At 42.1% G+C, this 19271-nt stretch overlaps 2 protein-coding genes across 4 annotated transcripts in view; one reads left to right on the forward strand and one right to left on the reverse strand.

Annotated features, from left to right (window-relative positions):
* The window catches only part of LOC118425885 (transmembrane protein 199-like), a 37540-nt gene extending 18391 nt beyond the window's left edge, over positions 1 to 19149 (reverse strand). For 2 of the 3 annotated variants that reach the window (XM_035835020.1, XM_035835019.1), the window contains exons 1-2: positions 18921 to 19149; positions 17571 to 17650 (exon numbers count right to left, since the gene is read on the reverse strand). In XM_035835020.1, the coding sequence (XP_035690913.1) occupies positions 17571 to 17650; positions 18921 to 19098 (258 nt within the window). In that variant the 5' untranslated portion in view covers positions 19099 to 19149. The remainder of the gene's footprint in view (positions 1 to 17570; positions 17651 to 18920) is intronic. The other variant, XM_035835021.1, reaches the window with a different exon arrangement.
* LOC118425883 (immunoglobulin superfamily containing leucine-rich repeat protein-like) lies at positions 1186 to 13120 on the forward strand. Its single transcript, XM_035835018.1, has 6 exons — positions 1186 to 2777; positions 9117 to 9410; positions 9729 to 9906; positions 10238 to 10398; positions 11450 to 11739; positions 11992 to 13120. The coding sequence occupies exons 1-6, from the start codon at positions 2481 to 2483 to the stop codon at positions 12281 to 12283; spliced, it is 1512 nt and encodes a 503-aa protein (XP_035690911.1). The 5' UTR covers positions 1186 to 2480; the 3' UTR covers positions 12284 to 13120.
* Positions 19150 to 19271: the final 122 nt, after the last annotated feature.

The following is a 19271-nucleotide window of genomic DNA, read 5'->3' on the forward strand; positions in this document are numbered from 1 at the left end:
CATACCAACCCTTAAACATCAACCATCTCAGCCAGCATGGGCACCAAATCAACTGTATTGAATGAAGACGTCGTTGTCAACTTCAGACAACACTCTGAAAATATACAGCAATACTTTTACGCTTATGGGGCCGCAGTGAAGCCTGGTTGTCTACATGGGGTCTTCTTCAACAGTATTGAATGTTGTGACTCTGACTTTGTAGATATACATAAATGGTTTTGAAATAACAGTTGTTCTTCTAGCTGTCACACCAAACATAGAGATAAAAACGCTCCAAAACCGAACATAAAAGCTGGAATGGTTTCATACTTAACAATCAACAATATCATAGAGAAGAAATAGGAGACATAACGCTAGTTCACCTTTATTCGCAGGGTAACCTATATCCGTTGTACCTAAAAACAGGATATTTAGCGATATCACATCGACGGACGGTGGTCTTAAAATGCACTTTTTTTTTCATTATAATGCAGTTTGAGACCACCGTCCGTCGACTTGATTTTCCGAAGTACCCTGGTGTTAAATACTACGGATAAAGGTTACCCCGCGAATAAAGGTGTGCTAGCGTTACAATTTAGTCACTTTATACATAACGTTAAACAGCCTCATTACTCATACTTTGGGTACCTACTGGCTGGCAAAATACACCAGATTATTATTATTATTATTAAAATTTGGAATGATACTGGAAATTTGAAAGCTTTATTTCATAAAGTTATAAATTCAACTAGGGCCTAATTTTGTCATTTTTTTTTACCAAGCTAATATTTTTACATCATCAACACATTAAAATTATAATTACCATATGAGTAGAGAGTCCATATAGCCTGCATTAAGAAAGGAGAAGTGTAATTATGTTTAAAACTACCGGTATGGACAGGGATTAAGAGTATTTCCTTCAGTGCTACAAAAACAATGTGAGTAAGCAAAATGGTATGAAAACTGATCTGCAAGACTTAAACAATTCTGATTATAAGTAAAGCCATGAGTATGATTCATCAGAGACAATTTTTTCGAATGAAAAGAGTTCCACTGTTACAGAATTTCGTACGTAGAACAAATTAAGGCACTGATGTGGCCTACTCCACAAGTCCAATCGTGATGTTCAATTTTCTAATTTTGCGATCACAAATTGTTCTTCGATACGACTTTAGAAAGTTTCTCCTTACTTGCACTGCTCCCTACGACGAATGCTTTGCGGTCGGGCAGCAAACGATCGCTTCCCGTTTCCTGCATTTCCCTCTTCCCCATTCCCCGCATTCCCAAAAACTGCAGGCGGCTAAAATTATCTCCTCAGTGTTGTGGTTATGGTAAGGCAATCAAGCCGTGGTGGACCGGTCCAGACAGGGGGTGTGCAGACTGGGGGATTACCACACCATCCCTGCAGACCAGCAGTTTATCCAGCCATCTTTACAAAAATCCCCCCTGATCTCACTAAAGCCTTCTGCGCCAAGTATGGATACAGTAATGGTGGTGTACATCTGGGTTTGATCACTTCAGATTGTCCCTCCCCAACCTGACCCCCCCTCCTGTACCGAATCCTACAGCCTACAGTTGTGAAACTGTTAGGGGTGGACTCCTGCACTGTGTGGGGTAAGGATCCACATGGAGTATGTGACTTGGCAGCTGGTAGCAGGGTTCCAAAGGACTCATCCTTTTGGGACGTCCCCAGCCTCTTACACACAGGACATGTGAGAACTCAACCCTGGCTAACTCCTGACCTTAACAAAATATGGTCACAACTTCTTTAGGAGAGAGAGACTTTCACGGAGTTTCCAAGTGGAGTATGTATACCTTTATATAAACCGACAGCTGGACCAGTGGGAAACTTTCACAGAGAGTGAGACAAGTCCTCCAGGCTGGGTGGAAGCTGGTGACGTCTTTTTTATCTTCAAGGAAAGAGGAGGTTTGTGCGTTGTGAGTACCACCGGAGGCAAGGCGATATCGCATCTGTCTGTTCACAGCTCTGAGTGGACCTGACACCAGTAAGGGATACTGTCAGGCAATCAGCAGTTTGGGGACAACTTCCTGACAGAAGCTGACATGACCACACTTGTCTGTGACAATCCGTCAACATCCCTCTAACTTCCAGCGGTTTGTTCTACATCCTCTGAGTGGAATTGTTTGGAGTGTTTCCTCACCATACATCACTGAGACCGGTTGTTGTACAACAGGAGTGATACGGAGTATCCAGGACAAGTGCAGGGGTATAAATCATCCAGGATCAGGTCCCACAAAGGCTGGCTTCATGAGAACCCAATTATGCCCATGATAGATGATCGGGCGAGAATTGAACCCAGGTCCACGGGTCAGATGTTAAGTATTACTTAGTTTACAGGCTGTATATGCAGGCCAGCTGTGGAGGACAGTTTGTGGTGGAGAGAGGAACTTGTCAGAGATCCAGCTGGAGTTCTGTGCTGCGGCTGTGTTAGTAGAAAGGAGTGGAGACAACTGCAGGTTAAGTAAATACTACCCCAGCCATGTGGCTGTGTGTCGCCTTCGCTCTGTCCGTGATGTTTTCGGGGCAGGGGCTCGGCTGTCCGGACAAGTGCATCTGCTGGCGCGACGGGCACGTGAACTGCGTGGACCAGCGTCTGCAGGGCGTGCCCCTGGGGTTGCCGGCGGCAACGGTTAACCTGGACCTGAGCTGGAACAGCATAGCCGGGATTCCGGCCCGAACGTTTGAAAATCTTACCCAGCTCCGTTATCTGTACTTACAAGGCAACGAGATTTCCCACATCTCAGGGGACGCTCTGTTAGCCATCCCGTCTATACAGGTCAGTACACAGGAGTTCTGGTGTTTGTTTGTTTGTTTATTTATTGGTACAGCCATGCTACTTGTACTAACATTTGGCTACAAGATTTACACATCTCCAAGAAGACTCTGATGGCCACAGCACAGTCCTGAGGAGTTTGTTACTTGTTTGTTTGTTTAGTAAACACAGCTCTGCTCTCTATCAGTCTATGCAAGTGAATGAGTTTTCCCATCTTAATGGACTGCTGTCAGTCACTCACAATTTTATAATGTTCTATAGTGGAGCTTCTGATGCATCAGATACAACCAAGGCTGCTCTAGTAGGACCAGACGAACTTTCTTATTAGTACAAATTATGGTATCATCTAAGCAATAGAGATATTAGGACAAATGACAGGAAAAATTTAACATTGGCACTTAATGTGGGGTGTCTCATTAAAGGAGCCCACATTGAAAGCTACACACCTGGGGATCTGCAAGGGGATTCCCCATAATGCAGAAGAACCACCATTACTCTAAATCAAAGAAGGCAATTACACAAAGTTTGGGGGCCCCCTATGAATTACGTAAATAAGATTTGCTTGTGGACTCTCACACCTAAGTACTAACATATAGATTTTTTAATAACGTAACAGCAAAGTTTCATATTATCATACAGAAAAGTTATAATACTTGCAAAATGACGTTGTTAGTACTATCAGACACTTTGACAGTTTGTTATCTTTCTGCACAGATAGTTTATCGTCAGTCACTTCACTGTTTGTTTATAGAGACATTGACAACTTAATAGCAGCGACAGCAAACTTAACTTGTGTGCCTTTTCTAATGACTGCTTTGAAAAAAGTACCAGCTAGATTTTCCCTTAGAGTTAGACCCCCAAAGACATCACTAGCCATTTTTAATTCGTCATACCGTAGATTCTGAAATGTTGATCAAGGTTAGACTTCCAGGCAGTATTAAAGATACCCCAAGTAGCAAATACTCAAGCAATTACTAGTGGATATGATTTTGGAAACGGTTAGACATTTCAGATAGCATCCATTATCTTTCGTCAGTGATGTCAGTGTAGAAGCTAATATTTTCCTTGAAGCGTTTCAGGTTTTCTGCGATGACTGCTTCACCACGAGCTTAAAACCACTGCAAAAATGCTTCTTCTGTCTTCTGTCAAACTAGCCTATTGTTTCATCCAAGAACTAAAATTAAAAGCCACCATTTCTTTTCCTCTCTAACTTCTCTGAAATTAAAACCCCGCAGAGCTAAGAGCAGTTACAGCAACTTGTATTTTCCCACGAGTTAGGTAAAGTCAAACCCTGTTCTATAGTACTTAGCAAAAGTTGAATGATCATTTTGTATATTGTCCAATCAGTTTGTTTACTAACAGTTGACTGTCAAAAGCTGTCATAAACTTTAGAACGTACTGTACAAATTAAGATTCATGAGAGGATATCCAAATAGTTGCTGCTGGTGTAAAATCATCTATTTTCTTGTTTAAAATAGAGCCAAAAAACAAACATTCATACTTTGTGATAGGTGATGATTCTTAGAATACGTAATAAAAGTTTGCTCAGACCATATAAATGCTTGTTTCTGTTGATTAATCTGTTCATCCAACTTACAAAACTAAACCAAAAAACATTTTGTCAAGTCTGCCGTACAATCATTGCCAATTGATTCAAATCAGGTAGGGTTTCTTTTAGATATCAATAAGGTTCATAATTTTGCTTTTTTTAAAAATAGCTTCTAGATCTAGTGTAGTATAAATTGACACAGGAAAAATCCCCATGATTTGTTTGGTAACCGTGGGCTGAAGAAAACAGGAAACTGAAACCTAAAAGTAGTGAAATAATCTTTCCCCCATCACATGTACACATCGCGACTGGTTAGACTTTACCAAATCAGATACTCTTCTAGCCCCAAGAAAAAACTGCCAGGTCCAATTAAGGTTTGGTTCCACAGCAAAATAGATATCGAATATTGCCAGAAGTTAAAACAAAATTCACCAGGGAAGCCAGTGTGCAGGGTATCAGGGTAGGGTGACTTTGATCCCTCCATTCCCTGCATTTCCTGATGGTATCAATTCCCAACAGATGTGGCGGAGGCATCTCGCTTATTTATCACGTTAATTAGATTACAGATATGATGACACCAGCACAAATTCATTATGACAGCCTGGGGCTGTTTGGGTACCATGCAATGCAGGGCAGAAGTTTTCTTGTTGGGAGGGACAAAAAATTTACACCCTCCATCCCCAAAATCTGAACTTCAGTACATAAAATTGATGAAAATATGTTGAATTTTCTTAAATGTGTTTTCAAAAGCTTGAAATGACAGATTTTACAAGGAAAATGAACAACATGGGCTCCCAAACTATGTGACAGGCAGAAAAGAATCTAAAGCTGGAGACCGTGGTTGGAATGGACAAAAATTTCACCATCCATTTAAAAAGCTGACTTCATGACATGAAACTGATGAAAATGTATTTTATGTAAGTTTAAAATGGCAGATTCAAGCAATCAGCTTTGAAACTTTGGACATAAAATGTCGACTCACTGCTCTGATGGCAACAGAGTCTAAAGAGAAATTAGAGAAGGTCCTGGGTCTTGATATTGAAACTTAGGAAATCATTGCATAACAATAAAACATTTGATTATAAATATTTTTGAAGCACTATATAGGAAGTAATTGATGTAGTATCATTTCACAGAAAAATTAGTATAGAAAACCCTTTACATTAATTTTCTAACAGATAGACAGAACATCTTTATATTTTTTGACTGCCAGCTCTCTGGTTCTGAATATTCTACCCACTGGCAGTAGAGAACTAGTAGCCAGTCAGTCATCACAAAATGAGAAGATCCTCCACCCAACATCTGCTTGGAGATTACCTTGACATCCTCCCAAGTGGTTTGACCTCATCAGGGAAACTGAAGAGGGCTGCTAAGGGGGCTTGGTGCCCATCACAGCTAAGACAACAGAGCCTAAAGTTGTTACAAAGTTGTAACAGATGCGCAGGCATGAACACTCCTGGGGTGGGGGTGGGGGTGGGGGAACTGCAGAGAGAAAATTGTAATTGGGGCTCACAAAAAGCCTGTTGCTCCAGAACAAACAATTAAAGAAGTAATACTGTGATAGACTAGGCTTTCTAAGTGTATTTAAAATGTCAAGTTTATAGGGTCAACGGAGACAGGGTTGGTTGTGTTTTGTCATATACAAAGACACCTTTTCTAAATAAGTCTAGCAATTGGTGATTCAAAAAGTTTTAGATAGATGAATATTAACCTTATTTCAATTTTATAGACACTCTTCCTCTTTATGCCACTGTATAATCTACTGTGATTCTGTTCAATATTGCATTGGGCAGTTTTAGAGGTTGGGGAAAGGAATTAGTTCACGGCATTCTATTTTCGCAATGGGGAATTTTTTGGTGAGCAGAAGAGCGATATAAATAGTTGTGGTGGTGAAATTGTAGTGGTTAAATAAAGTCACTACAATTAATCTACTGTTTATGAATTAAGAAATACAGTCTCATATTTTTGGTTGTATAAAGTAAGATCTAGGGACATAATTTTGTACTGGAAAAAAGTTTGTGATATTTCAAGTTCATGTAGTCTAAACAATGCTGTAGTGTACTACCACAAAACCACAGATTTGGTCAATTACCAGTATGCCTGTTTCCACGGCTGTGAAACATTTTTCGCCAGTCTTACTAAGTCAATCTTCCTGAGACCACAGTATCCACTGCTGAGGAAGCAGGCTGCTTGAAAAATGGGAATTTGGAGAATTCCAGATGCTTTGAAATGGTTCCATAAAGGAAGCTCTAGGGTTACTAATGAAGCTGGCGACTAATTTATGGCATTGACAGATGATTTCCCTACTAGGGGAGAGACTGCAGGGTTTCTGATTACTGTAAATGCATTTAAGTTCGCGGAGAATTAATTTCACGGAAGCGAGAAAAAGGACTTTTCGCGGTGGTGTTAAGTTCGTGGTAACGTTAGCACCATGCACTGTTGTCTCGATTTTGCTGCCATATTTTAGCAAAATTGTTGGCGGTGGTTTTGATTTCGCAGTGAAGCGGCCACCGGCAAAACCATGAAAATTAAACCACCGCGCGAAAGTTTCTGCATTTACAATACTGTTGGGCCAAATTAAAACATCTGTTTCTACTAAGCGCAGTCACTGAGTACTAGTACTGTAACAGTAATTGTAAATTATAGTAACTACCCAAGATGACCACTCAGTTAACTGTTAACATCTGGTATTATTAATATATTGTAAATGCAGAAACTTTCGCCAGTGGTTTAATGTTTGCGGTATTCACGGCAGCCGCTTTACCGCAAATTTAAAACCACCGCGAAAATTTTTCCATAACAGAAAGAGACTACAGTGCATGGTGCTACAGCAAAATTAAAACCACTGCAAAAAGTCAGTTTTACACTACCGCGAAATCTCCGCAAACTTAAATGCATTTACAGTAAACATTTGTATATTAGAAAGTTTGTCGCTATAGATAGTGTTCTTAATGCTTTCCTCAATGAGAAAATTCTTCTAAAGAACCACTAAAATATGGTCAGCTGGTCCTTTAATGCAGAGATAAGTCAACTAATGAATTTTGGAGCTTGTCTGGACAAAGGAAACCTAGGAGCATGAGTACTAGTCCTTAATAATTAACATCTGTTCCCAGTAAATTTGAAACTAACCACTGGGAGGACTTCAAAGGAACTTAAGATATCATTTGTTCAGGTCAAGTACTATCGGTTTCAAGGTCAAGTGTCTCTGTGACCTCAGATGCAATGGTGTGACCTACAAGAGGTACAGAAGATCTACATGTGATATTATAATGTTTAAATGATTGATTGATTGATTGATTGATTAAGTGCTGCTGTGTTCCCCACAGAAGCTGTGGCTGAGAAAGAATCAATTTTCAGGACTTTCTGTTGTGTAATAAGATTTGATTGACTGATCAATCGATCGATTGCCAATGTTTTACATTGTGTTTCCCTGGAGTTATGGCTAAGGCCACACCAATTTAATTTCTTGGTTCACGGATTCGCTCGCTCCTATTTTTTGGAAAAAAAAATAAAAATAAAGATTACCACTCAGCAAATTTTCACCATCAATGAAACCATTCGCCAACTTTCTGGTGTAGCAAACATAAAAACTGACACTACTTTTGTAATTTTCAACGAACAGGTGCTGTTTCTGTACAGTTATAGTGTTTTTGTACTTTTTTCAAGCTGAAAACTTTTTTTTCTTTATGTTTGGGATTAGCCCTTACCTTTACCTGAACCATTGTACAATTTTTATTTTTATTTCGCCCTCTCGCTCCATATTTTTTATGCAAAAATCCGTGAACCAAGAAATTAAATTGGTGTGGCCTAAGCAAGAACCCACTTCAGAGTGAAATTAACATTAATTGATTGATTGATTCATAATGTGTACAGGGGCTGTAGCTGAGCAAGAATTAACTTCAGCACTTTTTATTTTGTGACAAATAATAAGCTCGATGGATTGATTTATCAATTGATTAATCCATTGCTGATGTTAAGTTGCGTTCCCCAGGGGCTGGAGCTGAGCAAAGAATCAGTTTCAGGACTTTGTGTTATGTGATAAAGCTTGATTGATCAATTCATTGTTTAATAGATTGATTGATTGCTGATGTTTTACTGCTATTTCCCAGGAGCTGTGGCTGAAGAAGAATCAGCTTTCGCAGATTTCTGTTATGCGATAAAGCTTGATTGAGCAATTGATTGATTGATTGACTGATTGATTGACAAAGTGTCTGTGTGGTGCAACGGCTAGAGCGTTGGAATCACAATCAGTAGGTACCGAGTTCGATCCTCGCCATGCCCCTGCCCCCATGACGGTGGAGTGACGCCCACCGAGCCTCACGGCTAATCTGTCTAAAGGTGTCAAAAGCACCTACGGATTTGGTGCTGCCAGCTAGTGTGTCAACATCTGCACACTTGCCACTAAGACCTGTGAATTGTTTTTGTATTGACAAACTGTACAGAAGCTGTGGCTGAGCAAGAATTGATTCCAGGACTTTCTCTTTTGTGACAAAGCTTGATTGATCAATTAATTAATTAATCGATTGATTAATTGATTGATTGCTGATATTTTACTGTGTTCCCCAGGAGCTGTGGCTGAGTGAGAACCTACTCCAGTGTGAAATTAACATTGATTGATTTATTAATTCATTAATGTATTGATTGATAAATTCATCGATTGATTGCCAATATTTTACTGTGTGTCCCAGGAGCTGTGGCTAAGCAAGAACCAGCTGCAGTGTGAAATTAATTGATTGATTGATTTATCGATCGATTGATTCATAGGTTTATTGATGTTTAACTGAATTTCCCAGGAGCTGTGGCTGAGCGAGAACCAGCTGCAGGATTTCCCGTGGGCGGTCCTGCCGCGCCTCCCATCCCTGCTCCGTCTCGACCTCCAGAACAACCGCCTGGCGCACGTGCCCTCGGGCGACCTCCCGACCTTTCCCGCGCTCACCTGGATCAACCTGGCGTACAACGAGATCGCCAGCATCGAGGGTGACTTCCTGGCGAGCCAGCCGGCGTTGGAAACGGCCGCGGTCCATAACAACCCGTTCAGCTGCAACTGTTCGCTGCAGTCCTTCCGAGAGTGGCTGGACGCAACAAAGGTTTGTTTGTTGTTTGTTTTGCATATTAAAGGTTAATGGCCTTTAAAGATCATAACACCCCAGTTTTTGTAGAGAAGGTATTACTATAAACATCTCCTTTCTGAGTTGTCGATAAATCTGTTGCACTTGAAGACATGACCTGGATGTCTACTGTAAATGCATTTAAGTTGGCAAGGAATTAATTTTGTGGCAGGGAGAAAATGGAGAGTCTGAGACTGAAGCAAGGGGGAAGGCCAGCAGAAGTAGCATTTCTGTGGTGGTTTTGTGGTAGAGGTTACTGTGAATACATTACAGTATCCCTTGTTGTCTTGTCCGCAGGTATCAGTGCCGAACAACGCGGATATCGTGTGCGACACGCCGAGACACCTAAAGGGGCGGAACGTGATGGCGGTGCCAATCGGAGCGCTGACGTGCCGACCGCCGACGGTCGCGGTCTACCCGACAAACATCAACGTGCTGTCGGGACACACAACAGTCATGCTGTGTAACACCACAGGTACTTTGAACTTTAAACTTTAAACACTCTCAAAACTAAACTACTGTAAATGCAGACTAGTTCCCGGTAGTTTTATGTTCGCAGTTTTCGTGGTGGCCTCTTCACCGCAAATTTAAAACCACCACGAACATTTATCCCTTATATTACTAGTATGTGGCTACAGTCTATGGCGCCACCGCAAACTTGAAACCACAGCGAAAACTCAATTTTCCCGCTACCGTGAAATCAAATACTATAGAGGCAAATTGTGCTGGAGAGACCCTTTATGCTGTATATGACTAAATCTTGCAATAGACATGTATTCTAATAACATGCCCCCCCCCCTTCCAAGGTGACCCCGACCCGGAAGTAGAATGGATCCTCCCCATGGGAGCCGTGATCTCCGCTGCCTCCAAAACCCGCCGCATCCGCATCCTTCACGACGGAAGCCTGCTGCTCTCGCCTGTCCGACAGACCGACGCCGGGACCTACACCTGCATCGCAACCAACCAGGTACAGTAGAAGCCAGTTAGTTGCACAATGGATAATCGTACACTTCTGTTAATTGCACGAAATCCCAAACTCCCGTGGTGGTGCGGTACACTTTGATAACTTCACTTTGTTGCACCAATCGGATAATTGAACGAAATGCACAGACAAATGGGATGTGCAATTAAGCTTGTACTTGTTTCAGTCTCTACACGCTTACGTAGTTTCCTTCACCATCTTGAAGAAGGTCATGTTTTGTTTTGTGTTTGTCTGTATGTCTGTGAACAGCATGACTCGACAAGCATTGGATGGATCCTGATGATATTTGGTAGGTGGGTGGGGGTCGGGAAAATAAAGGTCAAGTTCCATGATAGGCCTCCTAGCAGCTTCTTAAGGTAGTGCAGCTGAACTTTAGTTTTCCTTGATTACTTGTGTTCTGTACATGCTGTGTCTGTAATCCTTGACTAGTGGAGTGGTTAGTGACTCTTGGGACAGAAAGTAATTGCTAGAAGTAAGTGCTGGGTAGCATGTGCAGGGCTCGAAATACTACCTGCATAATATGCAGGTTAGTGCAGGTAGTATTGGAGCTGTGCAGGTATTTCTGGTGTCTATACCTGCACCTAACCTGCACTGGTCCATATACTGGGTTTTATACATAAATGTCCTGTGATGTAGATGTATGAGGATTGTTATCAGCTGTAAATTTAGAGTGGTGCTGGTAAAATTTGTCTGGTGCAGGTAATTTTCAATGTTACCTGCACTGGTTGGCGTGGTTGCAGAAAAAAGTATTTCGAGCCCTGATGTGTAGTCCAGTGGTTAGCGGCCCTGCCTCTGGAACTGGAAGCCATGACTTTCATTCTGGCTGTGTCCCTCACCCACCTCCAGAAAGGGTTGCAGTTCTGAGGACAGGACGTTGAGCCGTGCACGTGGTCCTCCAATCATTGTGTTTATTGAAAAAACCTGTAAATACTATCTATAGCGTCCATCTTCTCTGTCACGACCATTGGAAGTGTAGCTCTTCTGGGAGCTTAACTGGTTCAACATCACTCACACTTTTTACTTTCACTTTCACCAGGAGGGGCGGGCCAACGCCACGGCAACCATGAACGTGACACGCGCGGACTGCGCCGGCCCCAACTGTCGCTCCATCGCCAGCGACGCCGTTCCCGTACGGATCTTCGTGACGTCCGTGACGTCGAACTCTGCCCTGATCCAGTGGTTCCCCCTGGTGGATGAGCCGGACTTGCTGACGCTCGATACGTACCGAGTGCTGTACTACAGGGTCGGGGAGTCGCTACAGCAGACAGCGGTGCTCAAGCACGGAGCGTCTCTCTACAGGATGAAAAACCTCAAGCCGTCCTCAAGGTATTGCTACTTTGTTTCTTCATATATTGAAATTTCAAACTGTCCGGTAGCCCTATTAAACTTACAACTTTGTAGTGTGCATACTGTACATAGCGCCTGTCTTCTCTGTCATGACAGACGCTATGTACAGTGGAAGTCCTGGAAGATGAGCTCTTAAAGTAAACATGGCTGTCTCCAGCTTTGAATTTCTTTCTGTCCCACTCATGTTGACCTCTGACCCATGTAGCCATGACTGTGCCCTTCCCTGCCCAGGTACTCGGTGTGTGTGACCCAGTCCCTGCTGCCGCAGGGCGACCACTGCGTGGAGTTCCGTACGGAGGACGCTGAGCTGACGCACACGTACATCACGATCGGCTACACGCTGGGCAGCGTGGTCCTGTTACTCCTCATCGCCACGGTGGTGTACTGTTACATGCGCTGCTACCGCAGGAAGCGACGCGACGTGTTCCAGAGGTCGATGAACGCCGTGAACCTGTCGAACAACCACGCCACGATACAGCGGGCGGAGAACGGGACGGCCGTCCACATGAACGGACACGGATGACAGATATAATCTTGACTCATATGGATGTACATATTGCATAGCCTAAGTAGCACCTTCAAACAATCTGTATCTGTAATTTGTATCTACATGTATATAGCCAGTATGAACACCCTTCAGCGTAACACACCAGCTTCGCAGGCACGTAGCGCAGCAGCAGCTGGTTATAACTTATATTACAATGAACGACCCGTCACATCTAACTTTTGCACATCTACAAATTTAGATGCCCCTACTCTGCTTGGTGATAACAAATTCCACTCTGGGAAAATGCAAATTTTTTAACACATCAATCCCAGGTTGGTAACTTCAACAATCAATCAATCAATCCATCAAGTGGTTTATTGTTCACAGAGGCAAACAAGGAGTGAATTGTGCCAAATACACGTACAGTGTAGTACGAGTATTGCACTTGGTTTGTAGCATTGTTTACTTACTTTTGCAGTATTTGCAATACTATGATATCAATCTAATTGTATCTCAGTCAGATATCGAAGAACACGACAGCTGTGCACACGAACCCACATGGATGCCACACCAGTGGAAGTAATCTCTGAATTTTATCCAGCTGTATATGTGTACGTATGTAGAGACTGAACTACCTGGATGCCTAATTTTTATCAACATTTCTTCAAGAACACAACAGTCACGGTGACTATTTCTTGTACTTGCTGACAGGTTTGTAAAAATGACAAGTGTAGATTTGTCCTGGCTTGTTGTAATTATCTGTATGTATGTATGAAGATGTAAAGATTCTACAATTACGCGAGTATATGTATCATGGATTAAAAAAATACCTTTGGTGGCAATAAAGTTTTTTGATAGCTGTCTGAATTCTAATGTTTGTTGTACTTGAAATGAAATGAAAAAGGACTAAAGTGTAAACATGTTTGAGAGATTTGAAGAAAGACTGATTAAAGCTCTGAGCACTGCAGCAGCAGAACAGTGGACTACTACCATGCAGGGCTCTAGCCAGCATCCGTTTTTCTGTCAATTGACGGAAATTTGCTGCGTGTGACGGAAAAATTTTAAAACCAATCCGTCAACCTTGACGGACAAAAATCTGATAAAAGGTCCTTAGTGGAAGCTATTTGCTGGCCGGCAATTAACCCCCACTGGGCAAAGTCTAACCGCATGAAAATCCTACCGGGTGTGAATGATTATCCCGGCGGCGGAGACCTACAGTACTCTGGCCCTGTAGAGAGCCTGCACTAACTACGGTAGGCCGTGCCACAAGTAGACTGGATTCCAGGTTAGCTAGAGCCCTGACTACTACCAAATTAAAGTTGACGCAGCCCAAGGCCTCAGCTGTTGTATTTATAGCCCAGCAGGTGCAGAGGAACTCCAGGTTCAAAGTGATGGATGACAACATGCTGTATCAAGACTGGACAAGGTCACGGGCAGCCCAAGGTCACAGGGGTCATGACCTTTTGACTGAATTTGAGACCCTTGGTCATTTTAAATTTGGACTATGATTTTTCATTATGTCGAAGGCATGTGTAGGCATGGATGCAAGCTTTCCTTTATTCTATCCATATCATTTAGGATTGTATTTCTGGTCATAGTATCATTTGTCAAATAAGAAATGATTGACTTTTGAAATCTGTAACAGGTTCCGAAGTTACTAGTATATTACTGGTATGTACTCAAGAGGGTCTGCCTCGGGGATCCTGAAAATGCTTTTACTTATTATGTAAAAACCAAGCAGGACAATTACGCAACATTTGGTAGCTATGAGTTACTTTTTGTACTGAGTACTTTGGCCCTCTTCAGGGTCACTGAGGACCCAGTTGCTCAGTACAGTCCCTTTCTGTCATTTCTGAGGGGCAATGTTTCATCAAGGAGGTTAAAAAATGAAAGACCTCCATGGTTTCATATCATGAAGTTCAGATCTTTGGACAAAACAGGTGATTTTTTGTCCATCCCAACAAGCAAATTTCCCTCCAGGGACAGAAGAATAGTTCCTGGAGACACAAAGTCCAGTTGAAGCTACCAAGAGGGTCTGCATGGGGGGTCCCCACAACGATTTAGGCTTAATTCAAAAGGACCCCCTACGTATTACGCTATATCAAGGAAGGCAATTATGCTAAATTTGGTCGCCTCGCTACGAATTGCGTAGATAACATGGTTTTCCCTACGAGTTACGGGAAATAAAAATAGGCTGCCTACGCCTTACGGAAAAGAGCATGAAGACCCTCTACCAAGGCTGGACTCCAAATTCCCTGCCAGGATGGAGGGAAAGGTCCTGGAGATACTAAACATAAATCACTACATCAGAGGGGCTCCACAGTACTTATCTACACTCCAGACACACAAATGGCCTCATTAATTGACAGATCAACACTCTGATATCTCCACTTGGAACCTCTGAAGATTAACGATGAGTCACCTGGAACTTCCTTAAAGACTGCTGGACTCTCTCCAATCTTACCACTCAGATGTCCTCCTTAGTTACTTAATCTTTAAGGAGTGACCCTGACGTCTTTATTTGGCTCCTTAATGGCCAGATGAATGAAGACCTGTCCAGGAATCTGGAGGGGAGAGAAGCCGATGGAGTATCACCTTCCAGACAACTTCCTCTCGGAGTCTCCCTGATTACAGGATGGAGACAAAACAACCCAATATCTGTGACACCAACATCAGTTTTATCAGAGGGAGTCTTGCTTTTAAATTCCAGTTCTTTTAAAGTCCAGTTCTTGGCCATGGTGTGTCGGATGGAAGCTTGTTTAAGATCTAGATTTGTTCTTAAATTTTTAATAATCCTGACAGTCTAGAAATGACCATTGATGCTAAACGTTCAATGCTTCTACTGTTTGAAATGGAAATTAAAGAGCCAACTGCCCTTTGAGTTGGTAGACTACATTGGGGGGAAATTAAAGTTAGAGAGAAAGTTGAGAGAAATTTAAAGACTTGAAATAAATCGGTGACTAGCTGAAACTAGTATAGTCACACACACAAAAAATGTACTGTAACAGAAGTGAATAGACGGCTGCAAAATTTTCAGATTTACGGTACTATTTCACTAATAGGTTTTATCTCTCTATCTCAATGTCAAAGACACAGCAACAATGCCAGGCACTGCAGGCATGTAGACGTATCTCTGTAGTTTGATATGACAGAGTGATAGGAGGTAACCGATAGTCCTGATGCGGGGACTTTAAGGCCATCAGAAGCTGCAGATTTCAACAAAAGGAAGCAGCCGTCATTAACGGGACACATCTGGGGCGTTTTGGAACCGGATCGGGGCTGTAAATGTCAAGTTTGAGAGAGATTCCGACATTCCGACGTTTGATGGAATGTTGCTGCTCGTGTTTGACAGGAATTCTGCTCATTCCGACATCCTTGCAAACAAAAATTTGGGAATTCCAACATGACGAATAAAGATGGAAATTTAATTAAACTGGACATGTACAGAAAAATGACTTTAAAAAAAAGACAAAAGGCAATCTAACAGGAACAGGGTTAAATGAACTACAGAGTCATGCAGCTGCAAAGTTATGATAATTAGTCACTCAGATTATTAAGGTATGAAGAGTTTTCTTAGTGACATTGTATGTTTTGCTAAGCAGGCTCCCAGCTAAAACCAGTTTATTTCCTTCCTTCAATTCTAGATTTGTTTAAGATCCTCAAATTACATCTTGACTTCCTGACTTTTCAGACATCATGTTCGTTAGCAGGTTTCTTGGAAGGAACAGCCCAGGAAACAGTGGTATATACAACCCAGGCCCTCTGAGGTGTACATTACTAACTTACTGTGATACACAGGAAGACTAGTATAAAGTCTGGATCATTTTTCATCAGGCTGGGCTCACTTTTGAGACAGTAAAACTGTGACTGTGTCACTTTTTGTTGACAAGTGGAGATCAAACAAAGTGTGCACTTTATAACATTGGAAAATAAAGTAACACTAATGTCATTTTTGCTTTCAGACTTGTTCAAATTATATCAACTTTTTGTCAAATTGAACAAATATTAAATTTTCATACAATATCCTATTGCAAAACAATCTAACTTTTGTGTCACTCTTGCATTAGAGCTGGACTTTCAAAAAACAGCATCCATATATGATTTAGAAGCTTGTGTGTGACTGTCCTTACAACAATGTAACCATCAACAACTAGAAAAATAATCCCTGGGCTCAAGTGACTCCAATTAACACATACTTCAACACACAGACCAGAGGACAGAGTTGCAGCTGAATGACAGGAACCAAGAGGGGAAACCTTTCCAACCACAACACCCCCTTTTAACATAGTGGAGTATCCCAGGTCACCATAAGTATGGTGTGAGCTTGGACCATATATACTAAGCAGTTTATGGGTGAGTTTAATAATGACAGGTGTAATAAAAATGACAGGACTGGTGTAATTTTTCAGGACGAAATTTTTCTTCCAACCAACAGTGACACAAAGATCTTGGGACAGTACTACTGATCTATCCATACACAATATTTCTGTTGTGCAATTTGTACTGCAAAAGCTGTACTGGAAGGCCACAGATTATATCATTTTAACCTTCCTTTTTCATAGACTGCTTGTACTTACGCCAAAAATAGTTACTCAAGCAACTGGATATGGTTTTGAAACGGTCAGACGTTTCGGATAGAATCCACTATCCTTCATCAGTGACACTGAAGAGATCTGGAAGAAACAGGTCTTTTATACTCTAACTATGAATGAAGACAATTTCAGATGTCCAAGACAGACTGAAGACAATTTGGATTCCAAAGAAAACAAAGCTAAGCCAAAGTCAAGCTGAAGACAATTTGGATTTCAAAGGATATCAAGGCTAAGACACAGTTAATGCAAATGAGTCAATTAGCTCCTGTTGTTTTAGTTACAGGAGCTAAAAGTTTTGTTGGCGGGGGGGGGGGGTGTAGTGCTATGTCCCAAGTGCCGGAAAGTTCCATACATAGCCCCCCTTTTCTGATGAGGGTGGGATTGTATATTCTGCTTGTACTTGTTATATCTACACCTAAGTGAGTTCCTGCCAGTTGGTTTATTGAAATTTATCAGGTTTCACCATTTGTGGAAGGTGGCAGTCACCTTTTCAAGATGACAAACGGGAACAAAATTGTAAGATTTGAACCACTCACCCGGGAGTGATGCTTTTCCCAACAGTACAACATCGGGGTCTGCTCGGGATTCGAACCCAGAACCCTCTGATTTCAGTCAACAACCCTTAAAACAAGACTGCTACTGACATAAGTACTTTGCCACCATCTAAACATTCCAGGCATTTAAAGCTGCAGGAATCTTTAACAATTTTTAATACAGCTCGAAAGACTTACCCTTGGAGGTGTCTCCACTGGTGGGAAGAAGACATCACTGCCCTCTAGCAGCTCATGAAGGTACTGCTTCTTCTCTCCATCTACAAAAACAAGAGTTTAGAGACCTCATACATGCAAGAAATATTCAGTTTTTTATAAAGTTCTAGTTTTATCCTGTCTCATTGATTATGCAAATACCGCTGTAGTAAGCGTCAATCTATTTTAAATGATCGTCTTTGCTACCATGTGACTAGTCAATTCCACGCAGCATGGAATCAACCCTGCAGGCCTAAAATCAACCCTGCAGGCCGGAAATTGACCCTGCAGGCCAGAAGACCTGTGCAAGTCAACCTGAGCAAGTCAACCTGAGCAAGTCAACCTGAGCAAGTCAACCTCAAGAAGTCAACCTGATCAAGTCAAACTGTGCAAGTCAACCTGAGCATGTAACGTTAGAAATAGCAAAATAGAAAATTATGGAAAGACACAAGTAACGCAGCACAATTAACGTTGCAAGGCTACGCGGGTCACGGGTTCCTCACTGGACTTCCAGTGACGAACATACATTCAAAATAGCGTCGTCACTGGACGCCCAGTAATAAAGAAAGTTCGTCACTGGTTTCCCAGTGATGAATTGCTTTGTTCCAGTGATGAATCTCTCTCGGTACTGGAATTCCAGTGATGAACCTTGTCTTGTCACTCGGTTTCCAGTGATGAACTCTGCTGGTCACTCGGGACCCAGTGATGAACTCCGCTTGGCACTCGTGACCCAGTGATGAACGTCCATCGAGGTCACCGTTTCCTCACTGGGTTTTCCAGTGATCGGTGACTCTTCGTCACTGGACACCAAGTGATGAAATTATTTTGGCAGTGGGCTTCCAGTGACCACGTTCTAATAGCACTGGAACATTCCAGTGCTGAGTTCGATATGCAACAAAAACACATGTCGCCATAGCCACTGTTAAATTTGGTCCGCTCTACCCGAAGGTCGCCTACTCAGTGTATGTTTTTAATCAGTTCATGGCCTCTGTTCTTTGTCTGGCCCGGAAGTGTATCTTTATCCATTTTTGCTCGTTCAACTTTGTGGTTTCCAGTGCTGATTCCGGTAAACCAGTGACGAAGTTTCTCTTCACTGGAAAACTAGTGAAGATAAATATTCCCCACTGGTAAGCCAGTGACGACGCAACTTCATCACTGGATACCGAGTGATGAGAAATTTACCCGTGACCTCGGTAGTTTAACATTTCAACGATGCTACAAAGAGGTAAGCTTTCCCCCAAAGAACAGTTTAGTTAGAGACTGGTCATTGGGGACTGATGAATGAACTAAGTACTAATATGAAGAACCCTTCCAAACCCCCCTCCCACTACATACCTTCTAGCCGCTCCTGTAGTTTTTGCACCGTCTGGAACGGGATGTTTCCTGGCTTGTCGCTGGAGTGTGAGTCCTTGTATCTACTCAGCTCCTTCTGGAGGTCACCAGGCAGGTCTGTTTGGGACAAAACCGTGTCGATCGCCTCCAAAATGCGATCCGTGCAAACTACGGCCGCCATCTTGGTAAGGTCAAAGGTGTGCAGACGATCACATTTTGAACCCTTTTACGGGGAGTTAATGCTTTTCGAAATTTCCTTATTTCTACCCTAAGAGTAAAATACTCAATTTATGCTGCATCCCATGATAAAAAATTATCTTTTATTGATACTTTATCTGTTTTATTGATTATAGG

The sequence above is a fragment of the Branchiostoma floridae genome, chromosome 11 (assembly GCF_000003815.2).
Source record: "Branchiostoma floridae strain S238N-H82 chromosome 11, Bfl_VNyyK, whole genome shotgun sequence".
Taxonomy (NCBI): domain Eukaryota; kingdom Metazoa; phylum Chordata; class Leptocardii; order Amphioxiformes; family Branchiostomatidae; genus Branchiostoma; species Branchiostoma floridae.